Source organism: Crotalus tigris, unplaced genomic scaffold, assembly GCF_016545835.1.
Source record: "Crotalus tigris isolate CLP2741 ecotype Arizona unplaced genomic scaffold, ASM1654583v1 scf7180000020588.15403103151:6194809, whole genome shotgun sequence".
Taxonomy (NCBI): domain Eukaryota; kingdom Metazoa; phylum Chordata; class Lepidosauria; order Squamata; family Viperidae; genus Crotalus; species Crotalus tigris.
The window spans coordinates 3,404,524-3,420,650 of record NW_024098092.1 but is presented as its reverse complement, the minus strand read 5'-3'; the positions used below and the strand labels follow the sequence as shown (position 1 = coordinate 3,420,650).

The window sequence follows — 16,127 nt, the reverse complement described above, 5'->3', positions numbered from 1 at the left end:
CAACAAGTCGTGGCTGAACAAATCATGACCTCTTGTAACAAGCCAAGCCAGATAGAATACGGGAGAAGTCACTGGATTTTAAAGGCATCCTTCTAACCAATTGCCAGTCATGTTGAGTCCTGATGGAATTAACATAGGTAGAGGAACCTCAGGGCTTTTTATAAGTCAGAGACAAGGGTTTCTTGTTTAGATGTTGTGAAGCAGAAAAAGCAGATGTATGTATCATGGATGGATGGATGCATGGATGGATGGATGCATGGATGCATGGATGGATGGACGGACAAGAAAGCAGACATTCTTCTTCTCTCTCGTAGCCCCAGATGTCTGACTTGGCTACTTGACCTTTCATCCAATCTAGAGCTGGGCCAAGTAATTCATTCTCCCCCCAAAATTCTGACCACGTGTCTCACAAAACCTGCTGCCTATAACTTCCCTGCTTAATCTCCATCTCCCCTTCCCTTCCCCGTCTTTCGCCTCTTTTCAAGACTGCGGTTGACGTGATGACCCAAATGAGACATGGATATATATATATATTTTCTCTTCTCAGGAACACATTACTTACTTGGTGGGGGAGACCACTTCAAAACAAAACCTCCGTTCTATGTCCTCGCAAGGCTTGACTGTGCAAAGCCGGAGGTCTTCCACAACGACCGTGAGTACATCCTGGAAAGGGAAGGACAAAACATCCGCGTCAGACTCCCTGCAACTGGATTTCCTATTGGTAAAGACAGTAGTAGACACTGAAATGGTGTCTATTTTTGTGATGGCTTCTGTTGGAGTCAAAACGTGGGATGCACGCATGCTCCCCATCTATTCCCCTCCTAGATACAATAGAGTTTTTAAGTCTTGTGCACCAAACAGGTCACTTAAAGTAAGGGACTAACCTTTAGCTTCTTCTGATAGACCAGCTGGCTATTTTGTATGGAGAACCATCTCCTGCAAAGAGAAACAAGTAGCGAGGAGGAGGAGAAATGAATGAAGAACAAAAACAGCTTGGAAGAGGACGGTGAGCATCGTCCCGCCTTTCAGAATAAATATAGACTTGGAATAGATTCTGAAAAGGACAACTAAAAAGCTTTCAGAGGCAGCTGCAGTAGAGTATTGGCTTCGACAAACAGTTGTCACATCAATTTAACACGGCCTTCCACAACCTAGTGTCCTGATGTAACGGTAGGTGGAGGACAGAAGAACCACAGACTAGACAATAATCAGATGAGCCAGCAGAAAGAACGGGGTATGGTAAATATCTCAGAAGAGACCTAGTTTCTTTAACTGTAAAGGTGATGGGGGGAAAGATATACTTTCAGATTTGCAAAGTTCTGTTAATATACCCTTACAATAACGTTAGAGCTAGTACTTCTGGTTTTGCTTCCTATCTGGACTATCTCATAAGGTTGACACCTGTACAAGTGATGAGGTGGCAATTTCTAAAACTCCCAGCGGCCATCTGAGGGGAAGTAGGGTGGAGAAGAGTGACCTTCAGTATGGGTGGGCAGAGAAGTGAAATGGACTCGTTCATAACAAGGGGGGTGATTTGAACTTGGTTCTTCCCGTCCCTGGTTCTAAACATCCCAACCGCCCACAATGCACCCGTTTCACGGCCTCTTCCCAATGGCTCACCGATTCCAGGTCTTGAAGGCATTGCTTGCTCTCTTGAAGAGGTATCCTTCCATCACTACTCCGTTGGGAGCATCCACGTTGAATTCCACCTTGGATTCATCGTAAGAGAAATCCTGAAGGCCAAAAAAGCCACAAGGAGGAGGGGAAAACACAAGAGGCAAGGTTGGGATTGCTTTGCTTGACTGATAACAACAAAGCGATCCTAAATGTCTTTATGCTAAGAAGGTCGTCTTGATTTGAGCAAGTAAGTAGGATCGTAGCCACAATCTGGAGGAACGTTCACCCAGCCCATGAAGGAAGCAGGCTGCAATCCTTTGGCCGTGTTCATCCATTATGCTAAGCCATTCCTGGGTTTGTTTGGTTTTGGATTAGTGAGGAAACTGGAAACCCAACCACAACTGCTGAGAACCAAGGGCCAGATGGGGGAAAAAAAATGCAAAAATGGTAGCCATGGTCCTACAATAAGTCTAACACAATTGAACAATGGCGGCGGAGGAAAAAAAAAACACCAGGAAAATCGCAGCCTCACTCGTTTTGCAAAAAGTATTCAGCGTGACTCTCTATCACGATGCATTTTTACAAAACGGCTCGGATGCCCCTTCCCTTAAAAAATAAAATAAAATGTTGATCTAATTACATGTGGGTTTGTTTCAATAAATCCTAGCGAAGCCACGAGCCGTCCAGATGTGCAAATTGGAAAGCCAGCGGAGGGCTTCTCGGTTCCTTCTAAGCCACACTGTGGCTTGTCTGGCTTGGTTTATTTTTATTTGACATGCAAGATGTCTGTCCTACTTTCCCCCCCCTCAAAACAGTGCCTGAAAAAGCAAACCATCTATAAATAAATCGAGAACAAGCAAATATCTATGTATGTTTAGGGTCGACGTGTTGAGTGAATCCAGCCACCCCAGATTTGAAAACCGCAACGTATGGCCTTGCCTCGTGTGGGTAGCCAACCAAATGTGATTTATTTGAGAAACAATAATGGCAATATGGAAACCCTGCTCAGTTGTATGCTGTTGAAAACACAGATCTCTTTCTTGGGTGTACGATTCCGCCCCCCTCTCATTCTGGGAACCCCAGTCTGGCATGTTTGCAAGCCTGCATCTCAAAGCCTTAGTCCTCCAAATTAAATCTTCCTTTACCAGGAAGTCCTCAACTTACAACCACCACTTTCTGCGGCTAAGCGAGACAGTTGTTAAGTAAGCTTTGCTCCATTTTACGACCTCTCTTCCCACAGTTAAGTTAGTCACACGGCTGTTAAGTGAATCTGGCTTCGCCGTTTGCACGTCGGGAGGCCGCAAAACGGGATCCCCACTGCGACCATCGTTAACTGTGAACCAGGTGCCAAGCATCTGAATTTTGATCACGTGACCACGCAGGACGCTGCAGTGGTTGCCAGCGTGTAAAACGGTTACAAGTCGCTTTTTTCAGTGCCACTGTAACACTTCAAAGGGTCACTAAATGAACTGTCATACGTCGAGGACTTCGCTCCTGGTTGCCATCCGTTCTTGCCTCCTTTCTGTTGCAGGTTTCCTTCTCTTCCTTCGAGATGTTTGTTTGTTTGTTTATTGAATTTATTTGCCACCCGTTTCATAACAAAAAGAGAATAAAAACGGAGGCCAAAGCGATAGAAAGTTGCGAGGCAAGGCGAGAACCATTAGCTTGAAAGCTTTTTGCTCACTGGGAGCAGCACGGCCTCCGGCACGCACAGTTGCTAGGCAACAAACCATCCTCTCTTCTTAGGATGAGTGCATCACACACGCACACACACACACACATATGCACGCACACCCCCGCAAACCATAAAGCTGGCTCGCTCCGGCTCACGTCACATTAAAGAGAATAAAAGCAATATGACCAGTGCCCCTATAATGCTGGCGAGGGACATTTTGGCCAAGCCCTGACTTCTCTGGAATCGGTCTCCCCATGCGCATGGAAAATGACTGCTTTGCCCTGGCTGCAGCCATTTAGAAGACAAAACAAAACAAAACAAAACCCAAAACATTTAAAACTGAGTTTTCATTTCTCAGCAGCCGATCCAAGTTTAGCGTTTCTGATTTGAATGTTCGGCAAACAAACAAACAGATAAATAAATAAGTAAACTCAGCCTTTGAGTTCCTTTTCCAAAGCACCAAAAGGCGAGACAAGAAACAACGGATGGAAACTAACCAAGGAGAGAAGCAATCTAGGACTAAGGAGACATTTCCTGACGGTGAGGCCAATCACCCAGTGGAATAGCTTGCCTTCAGAAGGGGTGGAGGCTGTTTCCATCACTGAAGGCTGTTAAAAAGAGACTGGATAGCCCTTTGTCTGAAATGGTACTAAAGGATCTCCTGTTCAAACAAGGAGATTGGGACTGTGAGTCTTCCCAGGTCCTTTCCAGTCCTATTCTGTTCTAAGGATTGTTAACTTGAATGATCACAGCTTGTCAATGACACTTATATTCTTCTTTGCAGTTATCTCCAATATTTGGAATTTATCAAGGTATCAACAAATACAGGTTTGGTGGGAGAAGACGACTTATAGGTAAAATTAATATTTGAAGGACAAATCCGTATTTCATTTGCAACAGTGTACTGCTAAGAGTAGTCTTGGTCCAATTTTCCTTCCTTCCTTCCTTCCTTCCTTCCTTCCTTCCTTCCTTCCTTCCTTCCTTCCTTCCTTCCTTCCTTCCCTCCCTCCTTCCTTCTTTCCTTCCTTCCTTCCTTCCTCCCTCCCTCTTCCCCTTTGAAATCTTACATTATATAGGGCCTATTTATAATTCCTGATTTAATATTTTATGTGAGTGTTTTCATACAGTAGAAACGTTAATTGCTCGCTCCATTATGCCATTCTTCTTTTTTTCTCTGGCTTCCATAAAGGCACCGAGAAAAATAAGGAAAGAAATGCTGCAGGCACTGAGATATGCCCCACGTCGTTCAGCCTTGATGACGCTGATGCAGAGTGACAGCGAGAGAGCCCCGTCGGTCCCAGATTTTGCACAGCCTGCGAGAGCCTCACGCACAGTGACAGCCTGAGCCCATCGGTGGCTGCTGCCATGCACACAACTTGCAGGTAGAGCGATACAGCGTAACCGAGCTTTTTCTGAAAATTTATCCTTTTACTTAAAAAGCCATCGGCTGCTTTTGTGAATTTTAGACCCCGGACAAAATCCCTTTTCTAACTCTAATTTGAACCAAATTGCAAATCAAACCCAGTTTGATTCAGAGGTTAAAAACACACCGGCCCATCTTTACAAAGTGTCCAAATTGATTTAAAGGGCTCTCTTTGATTCAACCTTGTTTTGTTTTGTTTTTTTAAATCACTGGAACTGACACATAGGCTACTTCCTTCGTTTCCCCACTTGACTGGCAAACATATACATCAAAGCAATTTTCTAGAGCACCAGAGGGGGCTTCCAATCCTGCCCCCCCCCATCCCACAAATGCAACCTACAAGTAATAAATTAATTATCAGCCGCACCACTGAATAGGATGGAGAAAGTAGCCACATGGTCTGGGCAGAAAATCTCTGCCTCAACTTGACCCACTGGCGACCAAGAGACCTAACAAGGGCTAAAGTTGTGGCTTACCCCTCCTTGTAAGAAAAGTCTGTGTTTTTCCCACACACCCACAAACTGTTTTATTACTCAGGCAAGCAAGGAATGTAAAACTATTTTGAGGAGATGAAAAGAAAAAAACCAAGCTTGATCTGTCAGGAAGACAGGGACTGTCCACTGCAAAAATGGAAAGGCAAGATCAACCACAACAGGTGCAGAGTACTCTGGCCATAAAACTGCACCCTCGAGAATTATGTTAAGAGCTTCTTTTGTGAGTCCTTTTTTCCTACTATGTCATTAGGTCACAGGCACTATGTATCCCATTCCCCGGACTCAGCCATTTCCAGTGCCTTTCCTTTCCTGTTTGATTTGAATTTATATAACAGTCTTGCATAGAGAAGGATTTCCCCCCCCCAACAATATTGGACAATTGTTTCTATGGAAACATCAGATGCCACCACAAAGAGATAGCAAATTCTAAGAGAGCGATCAGAGGATGGAGATGATGCAAAATTTAAGGAGAGAGGAACAGGAGGAAAATCAGAGAACTGTTTTCCCCTCAAGCAATTGCATGGAAACACATGATTTTTTTTCCTACAATTTTTTCCCCCTCTGGTTCCTCCCTCCACCCTGCTAGAGTTTCAGCCCTTTATTCCAATTTCACTCTCAAGGAGAGGATCTATATTGGTCAAAGATAAAGGAGAGAATAAAACCAAACAAAAGCATAGATTTCTGGCAATGGAGAAATTATTGTCTGATTCGTTCGTTTTCTGCGTTAGGATTGCAAAGAAGGGATTTGGAGACAGCACAGGACTCAGTGGGCTTCCCCACCAGCCGTATCCTGGAAAAAGAGGAATTAGCATTCGTTTTTATTCTTGAAATAAAGTCATCTCTGGCACCCGTGAGGTGATCAAGACAATATAAGCCAAACGTCTAAGGAGATTCTCAATCGTACAGATCACGGTTGTCCCAAAGTTGCTTTTTTGCAAAAGGCAGTTGGGCTTTCTGCTTTTTTCTGTTGCCTTTTTTTCTTGAAAAATTCCCCGCCAGTCACTTAGAACTGAAGAAATTTCTTGGATGAGAAGTGAAACATTTCCAAAGAAAAACAAACAAACAAGAAAGTCCAGTTGCCTTTTGGAAAAAAGCACTTTTGGGATAATATGAGCCAAAGCTCCCCCTCACTCACTCACTCACTCCCCCACATCGTAGCTGTTCAGCCACCCGATCTTAGAGGCAGCAACAAGGACATAATACGCCATCCTTTTGTTTCTCTCCTCCTGACTTCCCCTGCTGGGATCAGAGGCAGACCAGCTACCATCCAACATGGGGAAATGAGAAGAACTGGAGAGGCTCAGGGCCCCAGCGAGCAAAGCTGGCTTTCAGAAGAAACCGTGGTTTGGTGGGACTAGGTCTCCGTTGCTGGGCCAGCTCAGCCCAAGTGTTACAGCATCAACGGTTGAGAAAGGGAGTCCTTTCTGCTCTCGCTCCCTCAACCAGAGGGACCTCAGCAAGGACCCACATCTGCTTTCTCACGTGCTCAAGGTGTGCTTTCCAAGCCCCCAAACCGTGCCATCAATTTATAAAGAGAAGGGGGGGTGGACCTAACCAACTCCATCGCATTAATGCCCCTTCTATCGTTTCCAAACCCAGTCTGCTGTTTTGGCACCTCCAGCTGGAGGGGGCCAGTCCTTTCCCAGCCTCCTCCAAGCTCCAAGAGATGCTGCTTCCCCCCCTCCTCCCATTCTGATGGGAAAAAGCCCCCTCCCTACACACACACTCTCTCTTCCCTTACCAGAAAGTACTCCAGTCTTCCAAAAATCTTCATGATGCCCCTGTTGTGCTGCGTGGCTGAGCTCTTCCAAACGTACAAGCAGCCACGCTCCCAACGGGTAATTCTACATGGCATTCCTAACTGAGGAGGGTGTTTTTCTCCTGCTGCCTCCTGTCCACCCACCCTCAACACACATGCTGCGCGCTGAAAATCTTTCCTACGTTGTTTTTATTATTCCCCCCCCCCTCGCTCAGAGACTGGCCCGCTGGGTCCTGTCGGCGCAGGAGACGTGGGAGAGTGAACCCAAGTGCAGAGCTGGCTTGAGGACCACCTGCCCGTCCTTCCCTTGGTCCTCTCCCCCCACCCCCAGGGCCCACGGCTTCCCTTTCAGAATCAATCAGCTTAGTGCATGAGCTCATTTCCATACAGCTGTCGCCTCTGGATGGAAGTGGGCAAAGCAGCAAAGGCAGAGAGAGGGCAGGCAGTGCCTAAACCATTAATATATATATATATATATATATATATATATATATATATATATATATATATATATATATATGTCTTTGGTTGTTCGGGTTTTTTCCCGCGTAAAATTGGAAGTGTCTTGGCGACGTTTCGACGAAGTCCCATTCGTCATCTTCAGGCTGGTGTTTTCAGCTTCGTGCTTCGAGCAGCAAAGCACGAAGCTGAAAACACCAGCCTGAAGATGACGAATGGGACTTCGTCGAAACGTCGCCAAGACACTTCCAATTTTACGCGGGAGAAAACCCGAACAACCAAAGACCTACATACAAACACCCGCGAAAACCTCAGAAAACATATATATATATAACTCTCACCTCCACCACCACCCCCAAAGAACTTTGACCCTGCTAGAGATGTGGATGAACTCCTAAGATTGTCCACTTCCTACCGAGGTTCCTCACTAAGACCCCAGCCTCTACTCAGCTCCTCTGCACAGTCCCTCCCGCAGCCATGGGTCCGTCCAAATTTACTCCTGCCCAGTCGCAGGGCCACATGGCCGGCTGGTTTTATTGATTCTCTCTCTCCCCCCCCCCCCAGGCCTCCTCTTTTAAATCCATGGGGCAGGCCCAGTCTTGGTATCCTCACTTTCCTTTTCTTTCCTTTTCTCTCTCTTGTGCTTTCACATGCCAGGCAGGTCTCCAACTCCCCTGAATTTGTGTGTATGTGTGTGTGTGATTCTGCTCGCATCCAAGTGCACCTCTCCTTAAGCAATTTGCCACTGTTTGGGAATGGGGGAGGAGGGGGGGGAAATGCACAGGATCTCCTGCTACTCAGTGTTGGGATTTGGTAATGGCTGACCACGTTGCACCTTATTCATGCAGCTATATCAAGAGCTCTGCCGGATCAATAAATGGGTAGTGTGAGCTCCAACAGCTCAATACAGCCTCAACATTCAGAGGCAGTCTACACCAGGCGCTACCTGGTAGACAGACATAAGGCATCACAAATCCTTCCAATTGTCATACTCCCGCCTTTCTTCCTAATTGTTACCATACCAGAAGTTATGACTTTAACTTGATAATCATTTATTTATGTGTCACATCCTGCCCTCCCTCAGGTCAAGGCAGGTTACCTAGCAATTTATCCCCATCACAAGCCTGTGAGATTGGCTAGGTGGAGGTGTCCTCCACCCAATCACCCAGCCTGCTGACTAAATTTATCCACGTTCTGAGCTTACAAAACACGCTAAAACCATAAACAAGACCACACAATGCTAACCAATACCAACCACTACTACTGCGGTAACTCCGCGATGCAAATGCCACTGCATTTTCTTTCGTTTAATGAACTTCCACCACTAAGGTGGGCACTGCTGTTCATCCAGAAACAATAAACTAAACCAGCATCTGACTGAAGACGGAACAGAGCTAATATCAGGCATTTCGATCATCTGAAATAGGTCCTACAAACCAAACAAACAGAGAACACTTAACCTGGTACTCACCTGTAAAAGAGTCTGGATGGACATTGAAGAGGAGCGAGGGGAAAAAAAAAGGAAATAAACAGTGTTATTAGAATCTGCACATCTGTGGAAACCTCAAGGATGCAAAGGTGAATATTGAGGTAGCCAACCTTGGCAACTGTAAGGCTCGTAGACTTCAACTCCCAGAATTCCTCAGTCAGCACGGCTGGCTGGGCAGTTGAAGTCCACAAGTCTTAAAAGTTGCCAAGATTGGACACCCCCGATTTAGACTACGACAAGACCCCACAAATTAGGAAAGTCAGAAGTAATGGGCAGTAATGCAGCATCTCTCTCCATATAAGTATAAAATGCACAACAAGCCATTGTTTGGCCAAATGTCTTTCTTCACCAGTGCCATTTTGCATGGTGAGATTTCAGTTCTGAAACCACAGATTAGCCATGGTCTACTTTTTTTCCCCCTCATCTCTGCACGCACCACCTTCCCTGATATGATAACATTAATACTGGAGACAGACAAGCTGATTCTTCCTCTCCTCCTCTCTCTGATCTTGGGTCCAGGAAACAATTTAGTGCCACCGTCTGACGTGGCCCTACGGCAAGACCCAACGCGGTGGGCCAAGACTCCAGTTCTTGATTATCTGCTGGCTGACAAAGCAGGCTGGGCCAGGAGAAGAGAGGAAGAAGCCCCACTGGACAGATGTGTGAGGAGAAGGTAAGAGAAAACTTTTGTTTCTTCATCGTTGGTGGGAATCTGTTGGCAACACACTCATTTTCCTTCCAAGCTAAAGGAGTGGTACAGAGCCTTCATATATAATTCCCAAATCCAGTGGGATTTATTCTCAAGTCCTCAGATAGTTCTGTACTGCAAGTATACAGCAGAGATATTTTTGTCAGGGCGGTGGATCTTGCATGAAAACTTCAAATTTCATTTTTTTTTTTAAGAAGAGCTTTAGAATTTAACCCTTCTGCTTAATTATATCATAATTACTGGCTCAGTAATTCTGGGATTTGAAGTCCACAGGATGTAAAGTCGCCGTTGTTGCCCAACCCTGCCTACATTTTTTAATCTTTTATGGACAGGTAGATCAATGGAGAATATAGATTCTGACTTAACCTGACCCATTCTTATACATTGTGATGACAAAGAAAATTCATTTTTCCCTGGTGCAGTGTCTGAAAGAGGATTCTAATCCAGAGAGAACTTCTAGTCCAGGAAAGCAAACACCTTCTCATACACAAGCCTGATCCAATTTATCTAACCAGATGCCTGGATCTGAGAAGAGAGGAGCAACATTTTCACAGCATGCTTGGCTGCATTTCTTTGAGGCACCAGGCTGATTATTTCTGAAAGCAGGATGCTGCATCTCCGCTTGTGTGACTTCTGGATTCGGACTCACCCGTTGCTGAATAAGGGCGTGTTTATGCTCCATTTCCCTCTTCTCCACAGCCGAGTCGATCACCAACTGGTCCAGCTTCAAGGGTGAGTGGGAAGAAACGTAAGGCAGAGGAGACAGACTTATTTTCTGCTCTCTCGATTTCTCTCTCTTGGGCCAAGCAGAACTATCTTTTCCCCAGTGACCAATGAGACCCCATGGTGGGCAGGACTAAAAGTCACATAGGTAGGGGTAGCCCAAAGCATACCCTCTCTTCTCTCCCCCCCCATGCAGTAGAGTGTAGGGAAAGAAGAAAGAAAGAAAGAAAGAAAGAAAGAAAGAAAGAAAGAAAGAAAGAAAGAAAGAAAGAAAGAAAGAGTAAAGAACGAGAGAAAGAAAAGAAAAAAGGAAAGAAAGGAAGAAAGAAAGGAAGAAAGAAGAACGAGAGAAAGGAAAGAAAAAAATAAAAAGAAAGAAAAGAACGAGAGAAAGAAAAGAAAAAAGGAAAGAAAGGAAGAAAGAAGAACGAGAGAAAGAAAAGAAAGAAAGAGAGAAAGAAAGAAAAGAACGAGGGAAAGGAAGGAAAGAAAGAAAGAAAAAGAAAGGAAGGAAGGAAGGAAGGAAGGAAGGAAGGAAGGAAGGAAGGAAGGAAGGAAGGAAGGAAGGAAGGGAGAGAGAAAAGAGGATTTCAAACCAATATCTGGAAAATAGGCCAAGGGCCACAAGTTGCCCACTTTATTTTAGGCACAGCTGCATCCCAAACCATCCATCTGTCAGAAAGTTTAGAAGAGATTCTAGTCCTCATAGTTCAGAGCAAAGAGATGATTTGAAGAAAAACCAACCAACTTAACACTGACTGGATTTTTTTTTCCCCTAAGCCTACTAAAAGATGCTTCCATTTAATTAAACTACGGGATGTCAGGAGGCAAGTTAAGTGCACGCCAACTAGCTTAGCTGCCCTTTGGATGACCCCCCAAAGACCCCAACAGCAATCCAGCAATGGTATGGGCAGCTGCCACAGAAAAACTACCAGCTGAAGACCAGGCCAGCCTTACTTTCTTGGCGTCTTCTCTTGAACTCAGGTGAGGAACATGAGTCGGTCTCATGAGGAAGGTCCAGAGCTGAAGGCCTCAAGCTCAACAGCCAGTGGACAAAGGGCGAAGCCTTGAAATTTTACGAGTCTCCTAAAGTTCTTTCCTTCCACAACTCTCTTTTGGCCTTTGTTCCCTTCTCCCAGCTTTGACACACACTTTTATTCCTCCCCATCTCGTTTCCCTGGCTTTGGTTTTCTACAATCAATCTCTCTCTCTCTCTCTCTCTCTCACACACACACACACACATACACACACACGAAAGACTCAACTGCTTCCCCACCTCAGTGGCTAGTTTCTTCATGTAAGGATCCAATTCGTGCAGGAGGCTGTAACCTTGCTGGAAAAAGGTGTATTGGGCGTGCATAAAGGAAAGCATCTGCAAGGAAGACAGGAAGTCCGTTTACGACCCACTCCTAGGGGGCCCGTGGCCCTTTGGGGCACTTCTGTGTATCTGAGGCCTTCTCCGAAAAGGGAAGAAACGTAAATGCCTCTTCCAAGATGGATCCAGAGAGGCACTCCCTTCTCTGCCCGAGGGGGGAAAGGGAGATCTCGCTCTTAAAATGAGGCTGGGAGAAGTTTTCCCTCCAGGACACGGAGGAGGTCCTCTTCTCGGAGAAGACAACCCAAACCATTCTCTCCTCCATGTGTGGGAGAGGCTTAATCTGGTTTACAGCATCCCCCCTGATAAACTCTTCATCATCATTTGTAGGTTAGTTGCGGGGCGGGGGAGCAAGCAGGATGAACTTAATAACATTCTTACGGCATCCAGAATTTCAAATTTCTTCTTGGCCTGGAGAACGTTGATCTATAATGAAACAAAAATGGGTGAGACTAAATTTCGCGAAGGGCCAACAAATCTGAAATAAACCAGAGGGATCACTATAAATTAAAATTTTTAATACCAATCTGTAAAAAAAATAAGTATCAGCTCAACATTTTTGCTGTACGGTCTTGGATGCTCTTGATAGACGGAACTGGATGAGCCAAAGACGGCAGAATCTACACAAACATTTTGTTGCCCTGTTTGGCTTTGCAGAAATGTGAAGAAGGTATGTGGGGGGCTAAAAACAGTCCAGTAACAATGTTCAGAGCACAGTCCTGAACAAATTTTCACCACAAGTCCCAAAGTGTTACTTTCTTGTTAGATCCCCTTGAATTCAAGTGACTGATTCCATTTGGAAAATCCATCCAGGTTGACCACGGAAGCTGATTTGGCGGAAGAAGTAAACCAGAAGATGTGGGAGGTCATCTACCTGGGACCCTTGAAGTAAGCAATTCATAATAGATGGGCAGATCTATCAACATCTATTAAACAGGAGCACAGGCAGTACAGTCTCCTGGTTAAAAAGGCAGTTGACAGCTAAGTAACAAGCATTAAAGAAGAGCAGGGCATAATTTTAATGGTTTGATTCTACTCTGGCTGCCTTTAAAAATGGGAAAGGGAACCCAGGCTGTTAGAATACAACTCCCCTCAGCCACTGCCAGCATGGCCAATATCTGGAATGATGGTAATTGTAGTAGTGGAACCTTTTCTGGCAGGCTACTAAGCTAAAATGGACTGTTCAACCAGGCTTTTAAAAAAAAATGTTTCCAGGAGCTAAAACAGCTGTCCCGTTTTGGTCAGCAGCAGGTTATCTGAGGCAGAGAAGGGTTCCAGGTTCCTGGTTTCTTTGCTTCCCAGTGTTTTCCCCAAAACCAGTTGCTACTCATTCCTACAAATCCACAGGATATGACTCCATATGCTGTCCCAGGATGAGACAGAAGGGGTTGGCAGATGGCTCCATTTTACAAGGGGGAGAGCGGAAAAGGGAGGGCAGCGAAGCAGCTTGGATCAATATTAGCCTGGAATCTGGGGTGGGGTGAAGTAGGAAGTCAGGAAAAGACAGTCCAGAAACCGTTTCAAATATGACAACATATCCAGATCCACATAAGAGGAAGCTGGGTAAGGAAGTAAAACGATCATATTAAGCCCGATTCAGCCCAATTTATAGCAAAAAATGTGGGTCAGGAACTGTTTCCTATTTCCTGTCTCTTGCTCAACGGAGTGGAGTTTTCCAACCTGGGACTTCCCCCCCCCCACAAAAAGATGGGCCTCTTTTCAAAACACCATGTTTTTCAAAAAGCAACGCTCAAGCTAATGCCAAAGCAGGCCAAAAGTGGGTCCAAAGAATGAAAACTCAAGGGGAGAACAAAACAGTCCGTCTTTAAAGGAACGTTTCTGCCTAATTCCACGAAGCCACCTTTAAAACTCACCTGCAAGACGTAATCCAGGGCCAAGTGCCGGAAGCATTTCCTGGTGATTGTCAACGTGCCCGTGGCCTCTTCTACTTCGTGGGGCTTGTGCCGTGGGGCTTGGGCATTCTTGACCAAGGCGATCTCCATGTCTTCTCGAACTTTATCGAACTGTTTTTTGGTCTCCTTGAACTTGCGGACATCCCTGCAAAGCAAAGCAAGGTGGTGGCCATTAAGCTTTCTCGACTTCAGCAGCCCACTCAACATCAAAAATGGCCAGGACCAGATACTCACTCCTTCACAAAGTTGTTCAACTGTTGCCGGACAGACCTCTGAGCTTGGTCGAAAAGGATCTAAAGAGAGAGAGGAAAGAGCAAGCAGAGAAGGGGGAAAAAAGCAAGTAAGGCCATCAAAAAGCATTTTATTCTGGATTGTTCCAGCAATCCACTGGTTTTTAAATGGAGGACTGTTAACATAAGCCATCGGAGGAGCCCCAAGTAGGACAATCAATAGCAGTGGCCCATTGTTTTTTTCCCCCCCACAGCATTACTTAGAGATAGACTACTACTACTACTTTGGCCACCTAATGAGAAGGAAGGACTCACTGGAGAAGGGCCTAATGCTGGGAAAGATGGAGGGCAATAGAGGAAGGGGACAACAGAGAATGAGGTGGCTGGATGGAGTCCCTGAAGCAGTAGGCGTGAACTTAAATGGACTCCAGAAGATGGTAGAGGACAGGAAGACCTGGAGGAACGTTGTCCATGGGGTCGCGATGGGTCAGACACGACTTCACAATTAACAACAACAACAACAACAACAAAGACTACTTCTAAGCCTGGAAATTCCAGATCTAATTGTCCTCATTCTATTTTCCACAAGAGAATGCCCATAGATTAATCGTCCAAAGAAGGGGTGCCTTTTGTCCACTGCAAAATATACGACACCCTGCCCTACTGAACTACAATTTTTTATTTATATGTCTACTTATAAAAAGGATACGCTGCTGTTCTGTCTGGAAGGCAGCCAAACCAGCTAATAAACCAACAACCAGCAGTTAAAATACCATTTTTTAAAAAAACAGCTTTAAAAACAAAAATCAATCAAGAAATTGAAGGGGATAAACAAAACCAGATGCATTCCCCACCTTTTCCTATAGGGGGCACCCTCACTCCAGAGGCTAATATCTTTGCTGGCCCCAGTATGACAATTTAGGACTAAGCAGCTGTTTCTAATTTGTCCAAATCTGCGATGACTATGTATTAATACCTTTTCATTTCTTTTCCTTATTCAACCATCAAACCTTTTCTCAACATCTTAAATGTTTCTCGGCAACTTCAATTTAACCCGTCCTGTCTTCTCTGGCTTTTTATATTAATATAATGCTGCTTTCTTTTTTTCTTTTTAAAGCCTTACTTTTATAAGAAGGTGGGAATAATTCTCCAGTTTCAAATTCCAGCCAGCCTCCAGCCCCCACGTTAGGTTTCTGGCTCCTGTCATTTTTCTGGCAACGGGATAGAAGCAGTATCCCCTTGCCTTGTTCCAAGCTCTTTCTTGGGGAGTTCATATTGGCTTTTCCTCCAAAAACTGAACATGGTCCTACTTTTTCGAGGCTAACTTGGCCACAGAGCTAGTACCCAGACCAAGCTGGGTCTGTGGGTTTTCTTCAGAAAAGAAGGAAAAATGTCCTCTTTCTCCTCCCACAAATTCTTTTGAGGTTTGAAAACTCCAGTATCCCCTGGGTACATGCACACACTTTCCTCCTCTGTGCCCCAAAGCTCTGGCATTCACATCCTCCACACTTGAAATAACACAAAATGTTTTGTTTATTCAAGTATGGTTTTCCTGCGAGATGATTTGGGAAATCCTTCAAAAGGCAGCCTTTTTGCGAGCAGAGGCCCGAAGCACCCATCGTCCTGCTGGCAAAGGGGTACGCAAGCAATTACCCGCCCTTGAAGTCTTTGGCCAAGGGGAATATAGCCCAAGAGGCAAGCTGGTGTAGGAGCTTGAAAAATGGTCCTGAGTGGGTTTTAAACGCAAACAGATGCAAGCATTTAGGAAGTCTGAAAGACCACCCAGCTCGCCTTCGCTTGCCTTTTGCCATTTTTGCCCTGGTGATGCGGGTGAAAATCAGACACAAAGGACATGCCCAAAGATTCCAACTGCACAGGGATGCGTAACACAATTGCAAGGTAGTGCGTAGCAACCCTAAAGGGGAACGTTCATTTTCACCTCCAGGGAAACGAAAAATTCTGGCCAAGGTATGTTTGCTGAGGATTCTCCATTCTGAGATTCAGACTGAGATTAAGCAAACTGAGAATCTGCAGGCCTGCATTTCTGTCCGATCCACCTATAGCCACATCTAGACCCATCGCTCCCATTTTGGCTGCTGAAGATGACAAACAGGAGATGGCAGTAGACTGAAGACGTTGCGAAAGAGCAGAATGTTGTTGTTTACGGGTCCCGATTTCAACAAATCCATCAGCTTCACTCAGCCAAATGGGAGGGTTGGCACCGGGCAAAAGTCTCCATTGCTTCCACACACTAATTTCCA

The 16,127-nt window shown here is 45.2% G+C and overlaps 1 protein-coding gene across 11 annotated transcripts in view; it reads right to left on the bottom strand.

The window, feature by feature from the left end:
- Positions 1-16,127, bottom strand: part of ACAP3 (ArfGAP with coiled-coil, ankyrin repeat and PH domains 3) — a 78,915-nt gene that overhangs the window by 30,886 nt on the left and 31,902 nt on the right. For all 11 annotated transcript variants that reach the window (XR_005559635.1, XR_005559637.1, XR_005559642.1 and 8 more), the window contains exons 5-13: positions 13,871-13,929; positions 13,598-13,781; positions 12,105-12,149; positions 11,625-11,720; positions 10,275-10,349; positions 8,899-8,910; positions 1,621-1,733; positions 885-936; positions 563-663 (exon numbers count right to left, since the gene is read on the bottom strand). Coding sequence is in view for 4 of the 11 variants with exons in the window: in XM_039367232.1 (XP_039223166.1) it covers positions 563-663; positions 885-936; positions 1,621-1,733; positions 8,899-8,910; positions 10,275-10,349; positions 11,625-11,720; positions 12,105-12,149; positions 13,598-13,781; positions 13,871-13,929 (737 nt within the window). In the remaining 7 variants the exon portion in view is untranslated. The remainder of the gene's footprint in view (positions 1-562; positions 664-884; positions 937-1,620; positions 1,734-8,898; positions 8,911-10,274; positions 10,350-11,624; positions 11,721-12,104; positions 12,150-13,597; positions 13,782-13,870; positions 13,930-16,127) is intronic.